The 21,648-nt window shown below is 36.2% G+C and overlaps 1 protein-coding gene across 2 annotated transcripts in view; it reads right to left on the bottom strand.

Moving 5' to 3' along the window:
• Nucleotides 1-1,143: 1,143 nt before the first annotated feature.
• The window catches only part of LOC123529372 (transmembrane protein 168-like), a 40,666-nt gene continuing 20,161 nt past the window's right edge, over nucleotides 1,144-21,648 (bottom strand). For both annotated transcript variants that reach the window (XM_045309683.2, XM_053521327.1), the window contains 3 exons: nucleotides 19,395-19,473; nucleotides 13,393-13,588; nucleotides 1,144-10,003 (listed from right to left, as the gene is read on the bottom strand). In XM_045309683.2, coding sequence (XP_045165618.2) covers nucleotides 9,456-10,003; nucleotides 13,393-13,588; nucleotides 19,395-19,473 — 823 coding nt within the window. In that variant the 3' untranslated portion in view covers nucleotides 1,144-9,455. The remainder of the gene's footprint in view (nucleotides 10,004-13,392; nucleotides 13,589-19,394; nucleotides 19,474-21,648) is intronic.

Raw genomic sequence — 21,648 nt, 5'->3', positions numbered from 1 at the left:
AATACTGATAAAACCAATGAATGCTCCCTGAAGTAAGAATAATGCATTTTGAAAGCACAAAAGCAGAATTCATCAACTGGGCACATACCTCATCTTAGTAGTAAAGATTCCAAGAAAGTTTCTTAGAACTCAGACTAGTAGTTGCTGAGAATATGCATGCACAAGATATATACATCTCCTCTTGCGAGTGAAGCTTCCTATGAACTTTCACTGAATTCCAGCCAGCGGTTGCTGAGAAATACTGTAGACATTGGGGTGGAACTATAGTTTACAAATGTTGAATAATCAAAGGGCAATAATGCAATGGAGAATACTGAGGAGAAGAAATGGTGCTGAAGTATACTATCATCTTGAATAATCAAAGGGCAATAACTCAGTGAAAAATCATTCCTATTGATTTTTGCAAAATTCCAGGCAAAGTTTGCTAACAGTTACTCTGGACATGGATGGAACTATTGTTTACTAATGTTGAATAATGAAAAGCCAATAACAGAGTGAACAAGAATCTGCATTCAATAAACGCTCGATGCCCCCGGTGGCATCCTTGTCGATACAAAGCAACCTAAGTCCAAAACGAGGTCAAGGTTAAGGTCAAACTGAGGCCAGGTGATGTTTGAAGATGAGGAATGGTCACAGGTTACATCTGCATTAGTATCAAGTCATTCTAGTAAGGGGTATTGATGCTAGATGAAACGGTCCCATTTGGTTAACCTCGTACGAATGAAAACGGATGGACAGATGGACAGACGGACGGATGGACAGGACAATCACTATATGCCTCTCGCATCAGTAGATGCTGGGGGCATAAAAATCATCAGACTGGAACATAAAGATAATAATAATTATGCGCATCTCCTCTTGAGAGTGAAGGTTCCTAAGAAGTTTTGTTGAATTCCAGCCAGTTGTTGCTGAGGATTACCCTGGACAAGAATTGTGGAACTGATGGATGGATGGACAGACAGACAGACAAAGCAGCAACATTTATGATTTCCTTTCTGGACAACATAAACATAACTTATATGAACCATTTATTTCTTCCATTTTTGAACCCAGATTTATGAGCTGTTGTTATCGTCTGGAATATATAAAAAAAACTGAATACATCTAGGCCTTTTCAAGGAAAATAAAGAACAAAAAAAAAGCTACGATACATATCTCCTTTATTAATAAAGAACAAAAATTGGAATGCTGCACATCATTAAAACACTTTAGTGTTGATTATTCATATAGATTATTACACTGAAAGACTTGTTCAAAAGTTTAAGTATTATGTACCTTGTATAACTATTCAAGGACCCTATCACATCAAAATATCATTTAATGTATAAGCCAAGTTTACTGTATAGACCCTCCTTGCGACTGAATAAATTCACGGAAGTTAGTACGTATAAAATTTGCTTAAACATAAGTTAGAGTCATAAAACACTTCTCTCTAAAAATGCTAAATGAGATATCAGCATAAATAGAAAATTTTTATCACAACATACAATGTCAAAAAGTGGCTTTATCTGTTAAAATCAAGAACAGACTTAAAGAAACTGTGCAATTCACATCAGTTCATCAAAATTCACATCAGTTCATCAAAATTCACATAAGATCATCAAAATGATGAAGTTAAAATCTACTCTATTTGTGTTTACTGAAATACCAGACTACATGCAAAAACTTCATCAAAAATTGTTATGTTTAAACATAAATTTGTCCACCTAAACAACATTTTTTGACCAACTGCATTTCATACCAGCTCATTAATGTGAATGAGTGTGTGAACCTTACATATAAACAAAAGCTTAATCAAAAATTGCCAAATTCAGAAAGGGTCAAAATTTTAATAAAATGCAATACTGAGTTACGAAACCTATGCATTGCATGTCAAATTATCACAGAGAACAAGTGTATGAAGTTTTAATCCATCCCCACTTAGTGGTTACTAAGATTCCAACTTACATTTAAAACATTAACAAAAAATTCTGTATCAAAAAAAGGGACATAACTTTTAAGAAAATGCAAAAAGGAGTATTGAAACCTGCGCACTACATGTCAAATTATCACAGTGAACAAGTGTGTGAGGTTTAAATCCATTCCCAGTTTGTGGTCACTCAGATACCAGCTTACATACAAAATTTACAAGAGTTCTACCAACTCTTAATATAGTCAGGCTTACCATAAAAAGTTACCTAAACAGGGATCAAGATCTCATTTTTTCAAGTGATTTTTTTCTCCTCTAAATTTGAGCCGCACCATGAGAAAACCAACATAGTGCGTTTGCGACCAGCAAGGATATAGACCAGCCTGCGCATCTGCGCAATATGGTCAGGATCCATGCTGTTCGCTAATGGTTTCTCTAATTGCAATAGGCTTTGAAAGCGAACGGCATGGATCCTGACCAGAATGCGCAGATGCGCAGGCTGGTCTGGATCCATGCTGGTTGCAAAGGCACTATGTTGGTTTTCTCATGACACGGCTCAATTTTAATGTTTCGTTTTCACTTACATGGCACAACTAATGATCATTCCAACACATATTGCACACAAAACATAAATACTCTGGAGATCCAAGTCTGATTATGTCTGTCTAGGGAGTATTTTGCATATGTAAGCATATCTAAAGTCATCAACACAAACCATACAGACAAGTCTTTCACATGGATTAAGTTTGTTTTTGTTGATATGTTGCACCAACACAATTTAGGTCATATGGCGACTTCCCAGCTTTGATGGTGGAGAAACACCCTAGGTGCCCCTCCAAGTATTATTTTATTATAGGCAAACACCTGGGTAGAACAATCGACCTTCTGTATGTCAGCTGGATGGCTTCCTCACATGAAAAATTCAATGCCCCGAGTGAGGCTTGAACCCACATCTGTGAGGGGCAAGTGATATGAAGTCAGTGACCTGAACCACTCGACCATGGAGGCCCCGTCATGGATCAGATTACTGTAATAGTGTAACAGATATATGCTCCAATTTCAAGACCTTTCCAATAGAGAGATCTATTAAAACTGTAAATATCTGAAATAAATGTAAAAAAAAACACACACAAAACCTTGGACTTTCATCTTCAAAAGTCATTTTAACAGGGCCAGTTTACAGTCATACAGGGAGAAGTAATAATTATTTTAAAAAAGAAAATGTCATCTTATGACAAAAAGCTGCTTTTGAACAAATTTTAAAGATGTGAGACTAGTTTCTTTGTGTTTTCTTCAACAGAATGAACTAGAGCTATCACTAAAGGTGATGAATGTACCCCCCGCATGCACTGACACAGTACATTGCAATTTGACACACACAAGACTGCATAGTTATGTGGACTGTATGTATATAGACTGTATGTATACAGTATAGTAACAAAAAACAAAGTCCCATAACTATGCAGAATATTTATCTAAAGGAATGTAACATGCCCCATGCACAACTAGGGTTGGTACTGATCACTTGTGTGAAGTTTCATTAAATTGTGTGTAAGGGTTTGGTAGATTAGGCACGCACAAGATTGCATATGCAGACTGTATGTACATAGTATGTTAACAAGAAAGAAAGTCCCATAACTCTGCAATTTTTGTCGCTGAAAGAACCTAACATGCCCCATGCACAACTACTGTTGTTACTGATCAGTTGTGTGAAGTTTCATTAAATTGTGTCAAGGGGATGAGGAGAGATGGTGTGCACAAGATTGTGTCTATGTCTATAGTATAGTAACAAAAAAACAAAGTCCCATAACTCTGGAAAAAAATTTTCTGAAAGAACCTAACATGCCCCATGCACAACTACTGTTGTTACTGATCACTTGTGTGAAGTTTCATTAAATTGTGTCAAGGGGATGAGGAGAGATGGTGCGCACAAGATTGTGTCTATGTATATAGTAAAGTAACAGAAAACAAAGTCCCATAACTCTGCAAAAAAATTTTCTAAAAGAACCTAACATGCCCCATGCACAACTACTGTTGGTACTGATCACTTGTGTGAAGTTTCATTAAATTGTGTCCAGGGAATGAGGAGAGATGGTGCCCACAACATTGTGTCTATGTATATAGTATAGTAACAAAAAACAAAGTCCCATAACTCTGCAATTTTTTTTTCTAAAATAACCTAACATGCCCCATACACAACTACTGTTGGTACTGATCACTTGTGTGAAGTTTCATTAAATTGTGTCAAGGGGATAAGGAGAGATGGTGCGCACAAGATTGCGTCTACGGACAGACGACCAGACGGACAGACAGACAGACAGACAGACAGACAGACAGACAACCTGAAACCAGTATACCCCCCCTTACAACTTTGTTGTCGGGGGGTACAACAAAATGTCTATGCATATGGTAATACCTGACTGTAACAATGTGACCATAAGTAAGATTTTCATGAAAAGGTGCTCGCAGTACCATAATCATACGAGTATAGGTCGCACTCATGTATAAGACAGTGAAAAATATCAATGGATTTCTAGACAAATGCTTACAACCATGTATTGGTAGCAGAAAAAAGGGAATCTCTTGCTCTGGATTGTCCATATTTAGATTAAAACTAAATTTATTTACACTGGGAATTCTTCTCATGTTAATTAAGGTATTAGGCCCATAATAGAGTATCTCCTTTTTGAAGAGTATTCAATTTCTACCATAAACCTACTTTGACTGCGATTTTCAGGGGTCCGTAGGTTCAAGCCCCACTGGGACCAAAATTTTTTTTCCTTATTTTTCTTTTTTTCTAGTAAGTTTTTACTTCTTTCAAGACTTGTTATTGATTTATTGTACAAAAATGGAAAATATTCATTTGATAAGCAATTTCTTGCTGTTCAAAGTGAATTTACCTCTGAAATAGAAGGGGTAGAGTTAGACATCTTTAAAAATACTGAGTTACGTGCGGTAAAAGTTCTCTATTTTGCCTTCATTCTTTAGATTACATATTGTGGAAGAAATTTAGGTAAGTTTTACTTCTGCCCCACAGTTATTTTTGAATGAAGTGAGCAAAATTCAAAACAGACCCGCAGGATTTGGCCTTAATTTTTCAATGTTTGAGATAGAATTCTGTCTCATTAAATCCGTTTACTTGAGGCACCCTAGAAAAAAATGATACTGACACTTTTATTTTTTAGTTTTATAATTGTTTAACAATAGTTTGATGATTCTTTCATAAAAAATAATGATATAATGAAATCTCTGCAAACATTTTGGATACAGGCCGCCACCTTGAAATATGTCTCTACTTGAGCTTGAGGAAATACCATAAACTACACAAATTTTATAAACAAGAGGACCATGATGGTCCTGAATCGCTCACCTATCCCTAAATGACCCAGTGCTCAACTGAGTATGACGTCGTTATTTCTATTATTTGACATAGTGACCTAGTTTTTGAGCACATACGACCTAGATATCATCAAGATAAAAAATTCTGACCAATTTTCATGAAGATCCATTGAAAAATATGGCCTCTAGAGAGGTCACAAGGTTTTTCTATTATTTGACCTAATGACCTAGTTTTTGAAGGCACGTGACCCACTTTTAAACTTGACCTAGATATCATCAAGGTGAACATTCTCACCAATTTTCATGAAGATCTCATGAAAAATATGGCCTCTAGAGAGGTCACAAGGTTTTTCTATTTTTCGACCTACTGACCAAGTTTTTGACCGCACATGACCCAGTTACGAACCTGACCTAGATATCATCAAGCTGAACATTCTCACCAATTTTCATGAAGATCTATTGAGAAATATGGCCTCTAGAGAGGTCACAATGTTTTTTCTATTTTTAGACCTACTGACCTAGTTTTTGACCCCACGTGACCCAGTTTCGAATTTGACTTAGATATCATCAAAATGAACATTCTGACCAATATTCATGAAGATCTCATGAAAAATATGGCCTCTAGAGAGGTCACAAGGTTTTTCTATTTTTAGATCTACTGACCTAGTTTTTAAACCCACGTGACCCAGTTTCGAACTTGACCTAGATATCTTCAAGGTAAACATTCTGACCAATTTTCATGAAGATCCATTGAAAAATATCGCCTCTAGAGAGGTCACAAGGTTTTCCTATTTTTAGACCTACTGACCTAGTTTTTGACCGCACGTGACCCAGTTTCGAAACTTGACCTGAATATCATCAAGGTGAACATTCTGACCAATTTTCATGAAAATCCATTGAGAAATATGGCCTCTAGAGAGGTCACAAGGTTTTTCTATTTTTAGATCTACTGACCTAGTTTTTGACCCCACATGACCCAGTTTCGAACTTGACCTAGATATCATCAAGGTGAACATTCTGACCAATATTCATGAAGATCTCATGAAAAATATGGCCTCTAGAGAGGTCACCAGGTTTTTCTATTTTTAGATCTACTGACCTAGTTTTTAACCCCACGTGACCCAGTTTCGAACTTCACCTAGATATCATCAAGATGAACATTCTGACCAATTTTCATGAAGATCCATTGAGAAATATGGTCTCTAGAGAGGTCCGAGGTTTTTCTATTTTTAGACCTAATGACCTAGTTTTTGACCCTACGTGACCCAGTTTCGAACTTGACCTAGATATCATCAAGATAAACATTCTGACCAATATTCATGAAGATCTCATGAAAAATATGGCCTCTAGAGAGGTCACAAGGTTTTTCTATTTTTAGACCTACTGACCTAGTTTTTGACCCCTACGTGACCCAGTTTCGAACTTGACCTAGATATCATCAAGGTGAACATTCTGACCAATTTTCATGAAGATCTTTTGAAATATATGGCCTCTAGAGAGGTCACAAGGTTTTTCTATTTTTAGACCTACTGACCTAGTTTTTGATGGCACGTGACCCAGTTTCGAACTTGACCTAGATATCATCAAGATGAACATTCTGACCAACTTTCATAAAGATCCCATGAAAAATGTGACCTCTAGAGTGGTCACAAGCAAAAGTTTACGGACACACGGACGCACGGACGGACGACGGACACCGCGCGATCACAAAAGCTCACCTTGTCACTTTGTGACAGGTGAGCTAAAAAACGGCACGGTAAAAGTTTTTAAAAATTTGCAACAAAGTGCGAAGCACGGTCAACTGTAACAATATACCAAGCAAATGCCATTTTTTAAACATTACTATTAGGGGCCTAATACCTTAATTGCAGTATCACAAAAGGAATGTCAATCAATTTTTATAAACTTGCAAAATCCTTAGGGTAGTATGAATTGCAATTTATCTGATAAAATTCACTTATCCGAATTTATGTTAGTCCGGAATTCTCTATAGTTTTGCATGGTTTCTATAGTGTTTTTTTCTTTCTTAGAAATATAGGCAATTTTAACTGTTAAAACATGAACTTGCCAATTTTTGCTTAATCATGGTCAATTTTTTTTGCATGTTGTGCAAGTATTTAAATTGAAAAGCATAAACTAGGTGTAAGCATTAAACTGCCACATCCTGATTGCTCCATAAATACTGAAGCCAGCAAAAACAAAAGTACTCTTTGGCAGGTTGCGGTAGAATGACTTCAAATGATTTTGAACACTACGGATCAGCGACTATGATGTTATTGGATCAGTCTAAAATCTCGCATGCACGTGTTTACAATTGCCCCCGGGTTATATATAATGATTAAATGGTTAATTGTTTGCAGATTGTGACAGTAGGTGGTAAGATAATTAATGCCTTGGGCGTGAATTTATCGATGAACAAGGGGATTATAGACAAATATCAAAATTATGTTTGAAGACTAGACTATTGATTTCCGGGCTACTTGATATGGAGTTTCAAATATTTTATTGCAAAATGTGTGAAAACACATGGGAAAATTTTACACAGGTTTTGTTAAAAACTTGATGAGTTGTAAAATACATTTTAATGAAAAACAGCATTTATTTATCTAAAGTTTTTATGCGAGCTCTTAATTTTACATTTAATACAAATTTAAGACGCCAGGTCCCGATACCGGCTGTTAGCTATGCCTGAATCATAGGTAGTTACTCCCCTTGAATTCTCTTCAATGTAAAGGTACACGGTGTAAACAAAGATAGTGCGGGGTAAACAAAGATCGATTTTCTTATTTTTGAGTTGGGGAAAAAATGTGGTCTTGTTCTATACCTGTGTATAGGTCGCATCGGTCCTTCCTGACCAGAATCTCGGTAAAAAAGTGCCTCTTATACTCATACAATGACGGTATAATTTTTTTCAAATTTGTCGATCAAAACAAATTTTTTTTATTGGATGACATTTCTTATGCTTTAAAACCAGTATATAGTCATACCGTATACTGAAGACAAAGGGAAACCAAGAAATACCTTTATTGCAGAACTGAAAAAAATTTCAACATTGTTAAAGAAAAAATACATCTTTCTGAATTTTTCTGAAAAAAGGCAATTCAAATGACAATCATTCATCCATGTAACACACCTCATAATAGAGAATCTGATAAAATGTCTTGAATTTTAAACTTTTTAACTTTTTACTTCTGACTAATGCCAATAAAACTCTTTGAATCATGTGCATAAAATAAATTGAATTAAACGAAAATTGGAAAAATTGGAATTGACTTTAAATCTGTTACTGAAATGAAGCTGTTGTCTCTTTTGTAAAAATGTTTAAGCCATTATTCACTATATAACAACATATGAATCTAGAACAGTGACAAAAATTAATACAAGAGCTGTTTGTAAAACAAAGATGCTCACTTTGAAGGTCTGAAAGAGATATCTAACTACTTTATCTTCAGTCTTAATATGATGTGACCTTGACTTTAGCCAGAATGATCATGAAAGTAACCGGGCTCGGGCTCTTCTACTGACAAAAAATACAATCATCAAATAAAGCATGACAAGTTATTCATGGACACATTGTGACCTTGACCTTTCAACTACTGACCTCAAAAGCAGCTGGGTTCATCTTGACCAGAGGCAGTTCTCCAGTAACTGATATGAAACTGTTTTCAGCCCACTTGGCCATTGACCTACTGACCCCCAAATGGTAGAGATTATTTACTGACCTCATACAATCATCCTTTAAAGCATGACAGCCCTAGACAGAAAATGTCTAAATTTATTGATCAGAAACAATTTCTAGTCTTAATGGTCACTTAACCTTGACCTCTAACCTACTGACCCCTAAAACAATTTGGGAAATCTTCTGACCACTGACAATCACCCTTTAAGGTCTGATGACTTTAGACTCTTGTGTTCTCCAGGAATTGATCATAAAACCCCTTGAGTCAGACTTCACTGTGACCTTGACCTACTATCCTGAAAACATTAATGGTCACCTACTATCACAAATGTGCAACACAATAAACAAATGTTATAAATAAATAAACATTCACTTGATATCATATATGGACTATTGTAAAAACAGTGTGAATACATGAATATAAGTTTGTTAAATGAAAAAGATATCAAAACACTGTTGTCAAAATGAACTAAAAACAAGTTTTATCAAAATGATTGTATAACCATGTAAAATGCCAATACATGAAGTTTAAGACCTGACAAGTTTAAAACCATGTCCTGTTTCCCATGCCTTAGGTGGCAGCCATTGCATTCTTTTACGTTTTACACATCGCCGAACACCGTCGCAACAGCAGCACAAACCTCCAGTTTCAAAAAAGTTCACACCTTTGATCAATGGCTTTGTAAATTTTGGAAAGTTGCTCTCCCAATGGTCTTCTATATCCTCCGGTGTTGGCAAGTGGAACACAAAATTTGTCCAGTTCTTTGAGACTTTGTAAACTGACCGAATAATTCTGTCCTTATCAGACCATGCAGGTTCTATATCATCAGTGAGATTATAAGTTACCCAGTCATCAGTAAAAGTACCAACCGTCAACTTGTCACCGAATTCTGGATCGGGCATTCGTGTAAATTTACAAGTTTGCAAAGCCACAAAATTGTCATCTATTTTGGAAACATCTTGAGCCCAGCGCCATGAATGCTGAGTATCACAGACAATGATTAAACGGGAACCAGAATCTCCGTTCTTCTGAGACCACCATTCCATTAATGTGTCAAATTTCAAGTTTCCATTTCCTGAAAAGGTAACAAACTATTATATGTCATAGCATGTACACTCAATGAAAATCCTGATTACCTTAGATATGATTTTAATACAAATTTTCAAAGACTGACATCAATATCAAACTTTAAAACACATCTGTCCTAGATTTCATTGCAATGGATTTTATTCACTTTTGTACAATACTTCTTAAATCCGTTATGCAAATAAAAGTACATCATTAAACAAGATGGCTATTACAGCCCTGTATCACTCACCTGACTTCTTCAAACATGATATAGCTTTCAGAAAGACAACCATTCTAACCAAGTTTCATAACAATTAGTTATAAAAACTGGCTTCTGAAGTGTTAAGTGTTATTTGACAAAGTTATCTATTCTTTTTTTATTTTTGACTTCAGACAACTCAGTTTCAAACTTGACCTAGATTTTATAAAGACGAATATTCTGACAAAGTTTCATGAAGGTCAGGAAGAATATTAACTAGGCTACTGGAATATTAACTAGAAAATGCTTTTGTAGAAAAGCGCATGTCTCCCCCAATGCACAGTCATATAGGCAAGAAGTCAATAGGGGACAGGAGCAAAGTCAAAAAGACACTGATGGTTGCCTGCAATAGGGATCATCTACTTGGCATGTCCAATCATCCCACTAACTTTCAACATTCTAGGCCTAGTGGTCCTCAAGTTATGAACTGGAAACGGTTTTCCATGTTCAGGCCCCTGTAAAATTAAAAGTTATTGATTGGAAAGAGTTTTCTATGTTCAGGCCCCTGTGACCTTGACCTTAGCTCAAGTGACCTAAAACATAATAAGGTCATCTACACTTTAAGTCCTATCAATCTATAAAGTTTGAAGGTTCTAGGTCAAATGGTTCCCAAGTTATTGATTGGAAATGGATTTCCATGTTCTGTCCACTGTGACCCTGACCTTTAATACAGTGACCTCAAAATCAACAGGGGTCATCTACTCTGCATGTCCAATTAAACCTATGATCCTATGAAATTGCGACATTCTGGGTCAAGTGGTTCTCAAGTAACTGACCGGAAATGGTTTTACATGTTCAGCCCCCTGTGACCTTGACCTTTAACACAGTGACCCCAAAATCAATAGCTGTCATCTACTCTGCATGTCCAATCATCCTATGAAGTTTCAATATTCAGGGTCAAGTGGTTCTCAAGTTATTGATAGGAAATGGTTTTCCATGTTCAGGCCCCTATGACCTTTACCTTTAACAGAGTAACCCCAAAATCTATAGAGGTTGTCTGCTCCGTAAGCCCTGTCATCCTATGAAGTTTGAAGGTTCTAGGTCAAATGGTTCTCCAGTTATTGATCGGAAATGAAGTGTGACGGATGGACAGACAGACAGGGCAAAAACAACATTGAGTCTAGTGACCTAGTTTTGGATCTAAGCTAACCAAGTTCAAACATCATCTAGATTTCATTATAAAACATTCTGATAAGTTTCATGAGGATCCAATAAAACTGTGGCTTTTCAATTATTGTCAAGGCTTTTCTATGATTTCATTTACTTAAAGTGACCCAATTTTTAACCCTAGATGACTGAATTTCAAATGTAGCCTAACTGTATAAAGACAAACATTCTGACCAAGTTTCATTCAGACCAGATGGACAATTTGCTGTCCAGAGAATTAAAAAAGTTTTTTCTATGCTTTGACCTAATGACTGTCTTTTTGACCAAAGATAGCCAAGTTCAAAATAGATCTAGATTTCACAAAAACACTCTGACTATATTTCATACAGAACAGGTCGAAAATATGGTCTCTTTTATGTGTTAACAAGGTTTTTCTATGATTTTGCCTACTGACCTAAATTCATTATCCTAGAGGACCCTATGGCCTCGACTGTATAAAGTAAAATCATTCTGACCAAGTGTCCAATAGATCAGGTAGAAGAAATTACCTCCAGAGAGTTAACAGAGATTTTCAATAATATGACCTAGTCAACTAGTTGTTAACCCAGATCATCAACCTGACTTAGATTTCATAAAGACACAACCTAACAAGGACATGTTTTAAGTTTCAAAATATTATCAGTTCCAGAAATATTCAAGTTCAACTAGAGTTGTCACAGGAGTGACGAATTATACCCCCACAATATGGCCTTGTCACAGAAATAAGCCAATGTCGAAGCTGAACATGCTTGACCTTTGACCTACTGATCTCAAAATCAATAGAGGTCATCTGCTGGTCATGATCAACCTCCCTATGAAGTTTCATGATCCTCAGCCCAAGTGTTCTCAAGTTATTGTCCGGAAAAGGTTTAAATGTTCAGGTCACTCTGACCTTTGACTTTTGGAACTCAAAATCAATACAGGTCATCTGCTGGTCATGATCAACCTCCCTATTAAGTTTCGTGATCCTAGTCCCAAGCATTCTGAAGTTACTGTCCGAAAACCGTTTACACGTTCTGGGTCACTGTGACCTTGACCTGTGACCTACTGACCTCAAAATCATTTGGGGTCATCTGCTGGTCATAACCAACCTCCCTGTCAATTTTCATTAATCTAGGCCAAAGCGTTCTCAAGTTATCATCTGGAAACCGTTTAACTGTTTAGTGTTATTGTGACCTTGACCTTTGACTTACTAGCCTCAAAGTCGAACTTGACCTGTATTTCATGATGTAAAACCTGTGTACAAAAATTTATGATCCTAGACCAAAGCGTTCTTAAGTTATCATCCAGAAACCGTTTAACTGTTTCGAGTCACTGTGACTCAACCTTTGACCTGCTGACCTCAAAGTAGAACCTGACCTGTATTTCATGATGTTACACCTGTGTACCAAAATTTATGATCCTTGGCCAAAGCGTTCTCAAGTTATCATCTGGAAACTATTTAAATGTTCCGAGTCGCTGTGACCTTGAGTGTGACCTACTGACCTCAAAGTAGAAATTGACCTGTATTTCAAGATGTTACATCTGTGTACCAAAATTTATGATCCTAGGCCCAAGCGTTCTCAAGTTATCATCCGGAAACTGTTTAACTGTTCAGTACCAAAAATTATTTAAATCGGTCGAGCCTTTCATGAGTTATCGTCTGGAAACCATGAAAACCAACGGACCGGCCGACCGACCGACCAACCGCCAAGCTCACTCCTATATACCCTCGCCTCCCAAACTTCGTTTTGTGGGGGTGTAATAATTTAGGATGGACAAAACAGAACATTTTTTTTTTTTTGAAGCATAAGTAAAGGTTATATCCTATGAATACTGTTAAAGAAGTCACTTGAAATTTAACCTACAGTGGAAGGAACATGTGACACATGGCCATCCAGGTCATCTCAACTATAAACTATGAAATAACAAATTACAAATATCAATGTCAAAGAGACCCATATTTTGTCTGGATGCAGATTAAACTCTCTTGTGTAGTAATAGTTATATACCTGTTAATGCCCAGTCTCCGGAGTCATGACAATCACCACAATAGTACAGTAAATATGTGTCATATCTGGGACCATCCCCTGTCCTCCTGTCAAAGAACTGAGTCACCTTTGACTTGAGATAGTCCTCTGTAATTCCACTAGATGAAAAGTCACATCCATAGTTGTCTATCATGTTAAAACTAAAGAACTGCTGAATCTGAAATGCAAATGAAATGAAATCAAACTACAAGAAATCTTTGAAGAATTTTACTTTTCTCAGTATAGTTGCTGCAAAAAAATTTACATCTGAAGGAAATCTATGAATAATTTACCTACTTTAATGTGACAGTTGCTGTCAACAGTTTACTTTCTACAGGGAATATAAATTAATAGCTTATCTTGCTTAATATGAGTGTTGCTGTCAACAGATTACCCCTTACTGTATATCTTACAGGAAATAAAAACAGATAGTTTAACTTGCTTATTGTGACAGTTGCCGTCAACAGTTAACATCTGTCAGGAAACATCTATAAATAGTTTACCCAGCTTAGTGAAAAATTTGATATCAACAGTTTACCTCTTACAGGGAATATCTGTACATGAACAGTTTACCTTGCTTAGTGTGAGACTTGCTGTTAACAGTTTACCTCTTACAGGGAACATCTGTACATGAACAGTTTACCTTGCTTAGTGTGAGACTTGCTGTTAACAGTTTACCTCTTACAGGGAACATCTGTACATGAACAGTTTACCTTGCTTAGTGTGAGAGGTGCTATCAACAGGTTACCTCTTACAGGAAATGTCTGTACATAAACAGCTTACCTTGCTTAGTGTGAGAGTTGCTGTCAACAGATTACCCCTTACTGTATATCTTACAGGAAAAAAAACAGATAGTTTAACTTCCTTATTGTGACAGTTGCTGTCAACAGTTAACATCTGTCAAGAAACATCTATAAATAGTTTACCCAGCTTAGTGAAAAACTTGGTAACAGTTTACCTCTTATAGGGAATATCTGTACATGAACAGTTTACCTTGCTTAGTGTGAGACTTGCTGTTAACAGTTTACCTCTTACAGGGAACATCTGTACATGAACAGTTTACCTTGCTTAGTATGAGACTTGCTGTTAACAGTTTACCTCTTACAGGGAATATCTGTACATGAACAGTTTACCTTGCTTAGTGTGAGACATGTTGTTAACAGTTTAGTTCTTACAGGGAACATCTGTACATGAAAAGTTTACCTTGCTTAGTGTGAGACTTGCTGTTAACAGTTTACATCTTCCAGGAAATATATACAGACAGTTTGCCTTGCTTAGTGTGAAAGTTGCTGTCAACAGTTTACCTTGCTTAATGTGTAAGAGGTGCTGTTAACAGTTTACCCCTTACTGGAAATGTCTGTACATAAACAGCTTACCTTGCTTAGTGTGAGAGGTGCTGTCAACAGTTTACCTCTTACAGGAAATGTTTGTAAACAGTTTACCTTGCTTAGTGTGAGAGGTGCTATCAACAGTTTACCTCTTACAGGAAATGTCTGTACATAAACAGCTTACCTTGCTTAGTGTGAGAGGTGCTGTCAACAGCCTACCTCTTACAGGAAATGTCTGTAAACAGTTTACCTTGCTTAGTGTGAGAGGTGCTATCAACAGTTTACCTCTTACAGGAAATGTCTGTACATAAACAGCTTACCTTGCTTAGTGTGGGAGGTGCTGTCAACAGTTTACCTCTTACAGGAAATGTTTGTAAACAGTTTACCTTGCTTAGTGTGGGAGGTGCTGTCAACAGTTTACCTCTTACAGGAAATGTCTGTACATGAACAGCTTACCTTGCTTAGTGTGAGAGGTGATGTCAACAGTTTACCTCTTACAGGAAATGTCTGTCCATAAACAACTTACCTTGCTTAGTGTGAGAGGTGCTATCAACACTTTACCTCTTACAGGAAATGTTTGTAAACAGTTTACCTTGCTTAGTGTGGGAGGTGCTGTCAACAGTTTACCTCTTACAGGAAATGTCTGTACATAAACAGCTTACCTTGCTTAGTGTGAGAGGTGCTGTCAACAGTTTACCTCTTACAGGAATGTTTAAACAGCTTACCCTTGCTTAGTGTGAAGGTGCTGTCAACAGCTTTACCTCTTAAGGAAAGTCTGAACAGTTTCCTTGCTTAGTGTGAGAGGTGCTGTCAACAGTTTACCTCTTACAGGAAATGTCTGACATAACAGCTTACCTTGCTTAGTGTGAGAGGTGCTGTCAACAGTTTACTCACAGGAATTTGTAAAGTTTACTGCTTATGTAGAAATGTGTCAATACTCCTCTTACAGGGGAAATTTTCTGATAAACAGCTTTACCTTGGTTAGTGTGAGAGGTTACTGTCAACAGCCTACCTCTTACAGGAAATGTTTGTAAACAGTTTACCTTACTTAGTGTAGAGGTGCTGTCAACTAGCTACTCTTACAGGAATGTTTCTAAACAGTTTACCTGGTTTAGTGTGAGTTACTATCAACAGCTACTCTTACATAAATTTCATAATATATTACCTTTTAGTGTGAGAGTGTATATCATACAGACTATATGCCTTACTGTGAAAATCTAAGACAATTTACCTGGCTAGAGATATCTACATGATCAACATTTACTGTGATAATATTCTACATTATTATCCTTTAGTGTGAGTGAATATCTACAGATCTATATACCTTACTGTGAGTGAATATCTACAGATCTATATACCTTACTGTGAGTGAATATCTACAGATCTATATACCTTACTGTGAGTGAATATCTACAGATCTATATACCTTACTGTGAGTGAATATCTACAGACCTATATACCTTACTGTGAGTGAATATCTACAGACCTATATAACCTTAACTGTGAGTGAATATCTACAGAACTATAACCTTACTGTGAGTGAATATCTACAGAAACTATATACCTTACTGTGAGTGAATATCTACAGACCTATATACCTTACTGTGATTGAATATCTACAGATCTATATACCTTACTGTGAGTGAATATCTACAGATCTATATACCTTACTGTGAGTGAATATCTACAGATCTATATACCTTACTGTGAGTGAATATCTACAGATCTATATACCTTACTGTGAGTGAATATCTACAGACCTATATACCTTACTGTGATTGAATATCTACAGATCTATATACCTTACTGTGAGTGAATATCTACAGATCTTATATACCTTACTGTGAGTGAATTCTACAGACCTATATACCTTACTGTGAGTGAATATCTACAGATCTATATACCTTACTGTGAGTGAATATCTACAGATCTATATACCTTACTGTGAGTGGAATATCTACAGACCTATATACCTTACTGTGAGTGAATATTACAGACCTATATACCTTACTGTGAGTGAATATCTACAGATCTATATACCTTACTGTGAGTGAATATCTACAGATCTATATACCTTTACTGTGAGTGAATATCTACAGACCTATTTTACCTTACTGTGAGTGAATATCTACAGATCTATATACCTTACTGTGAGTGAATATCTACAGATTCTATATGCCTTACTGTGAGTGAATATCTACAGATCTATATACCTTATTGTGAGTGAATATCTACAGATCTATATACCTTACTGTGAGTGAATATCTACAGACCTATATACCTTACTGTGAGTGAATATCTACAGATCTATATACCTTACTGTGAGTGAATATCTACAGATCTATATGCCTTACTGTGAGTGATATCTACAGATCTATATACCTTACTGTGAGTGAATATCTACAAAATCTATTATACCTTACTGTGAGTGAATATCTACAGACCTATATACCTTACTGTGAGTGAATATCTACAGACCTATATACCTTACTGTGAGTGAATATCTACAGATCTATATACCTTATTGTGAGTGAATATCTACAGATCTATATACTACAGATCTATATACCTTACTGTGAGTGAATATCTACAGACCTATATACCTTACTGTGAGTGAATATCTACAGAACTATATACCTTACTGTGAGTGAATATCTACAGAACTATATACCTTACTGTGAGTGAATATCTACAGATCTATATACCTTACTGTGAGTGAATATCTACAGATCTATATACCTTACTGTGAGTGAATATCTACAGATCTATATACCTTACTGTGAGTGAATATCTACAGATCTATATACCTTACTGTGAGTGAATATCTACAGACCTATATACCTTACTGTGAGTGAATATCTACAGATCTATATACCTTACTGTGAGTGAATATCTACAGATCTATATACCTTACTGTGAGTGAATATCTACAGATCTATATACCTTACTGTGAGTGAATATCTACAGACCTATATACCTTACTGTGAGTGAATATCTACAGATCTATATACCTTACTGTGAGTGAATATCTACAGACCTTTTATACCTTACTGTGAGTGAATATTTACAGACCAAATATACCTTACTGTGAGTGAATATCTACAGACCTATATACCTTACTGTGAGTGAATATCTACAGATCTATATACCTTATTGTGAGTGAATATCTACAGACCTATATACCTTACTGTGAGTGAATATCTACAGAACTATATACCTTACTGTGAGTGAATATCTACAGAACTATATACCTTACTGTGAGTGAATATCTACAGATCTATATACCTTACTGTGAGTGAATATCTACAGAACTATATACCTTACTGTGAGTGAATATCTACAGATCTATATACCTTACTGTGAGTGAATATCTACAGACCTATAAAACCTTACTGTGAGTGAATATCTACAGACCTATATACCTTACTGTGAGTGAATATCTACAGAACTATATACCTTACTGTGAGTGAATATTTTACAGACCTATATACCTTACTGTGAGTGAATATCTACAGATCTATATACCTTACTGTGAGTGAATATCTACAGAACTATTACCTTACTGTGAGTGATATCTACAGATCTATATACCTTACTGTGAGTGAATATCTACAGACCTATATACCTTACTGTGAGTGAATATTCTACAGACCTATATACCTTACTGTGAGTGAATATCTACAGACCTATATACCTTACTGTGAGTGAATATCTACAGACCTATATACCTTACTGTGAGTGAATATCTACAGACCTATATACCTTACTGTGAGTGAATATCTACAGACCTATATACCTTACTGTGAGTGAATATCTACAGACCTATATACCTTACTGTGAGTGAATATCTACAGACCTATATACCTTACTGTGAGTGAATATCTACAGACCTATATACCTTACTGTGAGTGAATATCTACAGATCTATATACCTTACTGTGAGAATTTCTACAAACAATTGTTTTTGTTATAAACAAGTGATCCCTGGGCAGGGCCAATTTTGACCCCATTTTAGCAATCTTGGAAGAGAACTACTACACAATGCTTTATGCAAAATATCCAAGCTCAGAGCACTATGGTTTAAGACAGGGTTTTTTAAAGTTCCAATATACATATACAGGGAAAAGTGACCACCCTCTCTGGTGGCCATGTTCTTTTTTAAGAATAAAAATCACTTGAACTATTTTGGTAGTGGGTCATGAACAGCAATTTCTGACAAGATTTTGTTAAAGTTCCCACTGTATACATACACTAACTATGCTCTCTAGCAGCCATGTTTTTCAATAAATCTGAATAATTTTACAATAATGGTAGATGGTCACAAAAATTTAATAAATATTTCTGTCATATTACATATTCTTAAATCTAGCAAGTGGTTTCTGAGAAGGAGACTTTTAAAGTTTTTCTTTTCCATTGCCATGGCAACCATAGTTCTGCATGGAGTGAAATTCTTTGAACAATCTCAGCATAGGACAATGCAAGGGACATCAAGGGTTTCTAAACAGATGTTGTATTAAGGAAAGTGTGGACAAACAGATGATGAACTAAGACAGACAGTGAGTAATCACAATTGCTCTACCCTTGCACTTCGTGCTCAGGAGAGCTGAAACATGCAAAAATGTAAAGGCCCTTTTAAAATGCATAAAGATAATTTACCTTGTTAAGAGTGACAGTTGCTCTCGACCCTATTTCTTGTACATTCACAGCTGACAGTAACTTGGTTCCTCCGCCTGACCTGTATCATTTAAAGATAAAATAATGGTGTTTAAGTTATTTTTGATAGATAGTAATGAGTTTCAACAAAGATGCATATTAAGACATACTGTACAACAAAGTAGCACACTTCTCATTACTCCATAGTACATGTATTTTACAGTGTTAAATAAACTTATCATCACTTACTTTCTGGTATTTTACAGAGGTAATGTACCTCTCATCACTCTGGCATTTTACAGAGGTAATGTACCTCTAATCACTCTGGCATTTTGTAGGGGTAATGTACCTCTCATCACTCTGGCATTTTACAGAGGTAATGTACCTCTCATCACTCTGGCATTTTACAGAGGCAATGTACCTCTCATCACTCTGGCATTTTACAGAGGTAATGTACCTCTCATCACTCTGGCATTTTACAGAGGTAATGTACCTCTTATCACTCTGGCACTTAACAGTGGTAATGTACCTCTCATCACTCTGGCACTTAACAGAGGTAATGTACCTCTCATCACTCTGGCATTTTACAGAGGCAATGTACTTCTCATCACTCTGGCATTTTACAAAAGTAATGTACCTCTCATCATTCTCTGGCATTTTACAGAGGTAATGTACTTCTCATCACTCTGGCATTTTACAGAGGTAATGTACCTCTTATCACTCTGGCACTTAACAGAGGTAATGTACTTCTCATCATTCTCTGGCATTTTACAGAGGTAATGTACTTCTTATCACTCTGGCATTTTACAAAAGTAATGTACCTCTCATCACTCTGGCATTTTACAGAGGTAATGTACCTCTTATCACTCTGGCACTTAACAGAGGTAATGTACCTCTAATCACTCACTCTCTGGTATTTTACAAAGGTAATGTACCTCTCATTATGCAATCTGGTATTTTACAAAGGTAATGTACCTCTCATTACTCATTCTGGTATTTTACAAAGGTAATGTACCTCTCATTACTCATTCTGGTATTTTACAGAGGTGATGTAGCTCTCATCACTCACTCTCTGGTATGTTAAAGAAGTAATGTACCTTTCATCACTCACTGTCTGGTATTTTACAGAGGTAATGTACCTCTCATTACTCATTCTGGTATTTTACAGAGGTAATGTACCTCTCATCACTTACTCTCTGGTATTTTACAGAGGTAACGTACCTCTCATTACTCATTCTGGTATTTTACAGAGGTAATGTACCTCTCATTACTCATTCTGGTATTTTACAGAGGTAACGTACCTCTCATTACTCATTCTGGTATTTTACAGAGGTAACGTACCTCTCATTACTCATTCTGGTATTTTACAGAGGTAACGTACCTCTCATCACTCACTCTCTGGTATTTTACAGAGGTAACGTACCTCTCATCACTCACTCTCTGGTATTTTACAGAGGTAATGTACCTCTCATCACTCACTCTCTGGTATTTTACAGAGGTAACGTACCTCTCATTACTCATTCTGGTATTTTACAGAGGTAACGTACCTCTCATTACTCATTCTGGTATTTTACAGAGGTAACGTACCTCTCATCACTCACTCTCTGGTATTTTACAGAGGTTATGTATCGCTCATCACTTACTCTCTGGTATTTTACAGAGGTAACGTACCTCTCATTACTCATTCTGGTATTTTACAGAGGTAATGTACCTCTCATTACTCACTCTCTGGTATTTTACAGAGGTTATGTATCGCTCATCACTTACTCTCTGGTATTTTACAGAGGTAACGTACCTCTCATTACTCATTCTGGTATTTTACAGAGGTAATGTACCTCTCATCACTCACTCTCTGGTATTTTACAGAGGTTATGTATCGCTCATCACTTACTCTCTGGTATTTTACAGAGGTAACGTACCTCTCATTACTCATTCTGGTATTTTACAGAGGTAATGTACCTCTCATCACTCACTCTCTGGTATTTTACTGAGGTTATGTATCGCTCATCACTTACTCTCTGGTATTTTACAGAGGTAACGTACCTCTCATTACTCATTCTGGTATTTTACAGAGGTAACGTACCTCTCATTACTCATTCTGGTATTTTAAAGAAGTAATGTTCATTAGATGCACATCTTCACATGCCAGACCAACTAACAATTCACTAATGTTACATGACTAAAGGTCCTATTTTTTAAAAAATGTGCATCACAAACTGTTGGATCCTTTAGGCATATTTTTGATAGTCAAGGACCC

The sequence above is a fragment of the Mercenaria mercenaria genome, chromosome 13, assembly GCF_021730395.1.
Source record: "Mercenaria mercenaria strain notata chromosome 13, MADL_Memer_1, whole genome shotgun sequence".
NCBI classification, from domain to species: domain Eukaryota; kingdom Metazoa; phylum Mollusca; class Bivalvia; order Venerida; family Veneridae; genus Mercenaria; species Mercenaria mercenaria.
The sequence above is the reverse complement of the archived record's forward strand: the minus strand, read 5'-3'. Positions and strand labels throughout refer to the sequence as shown.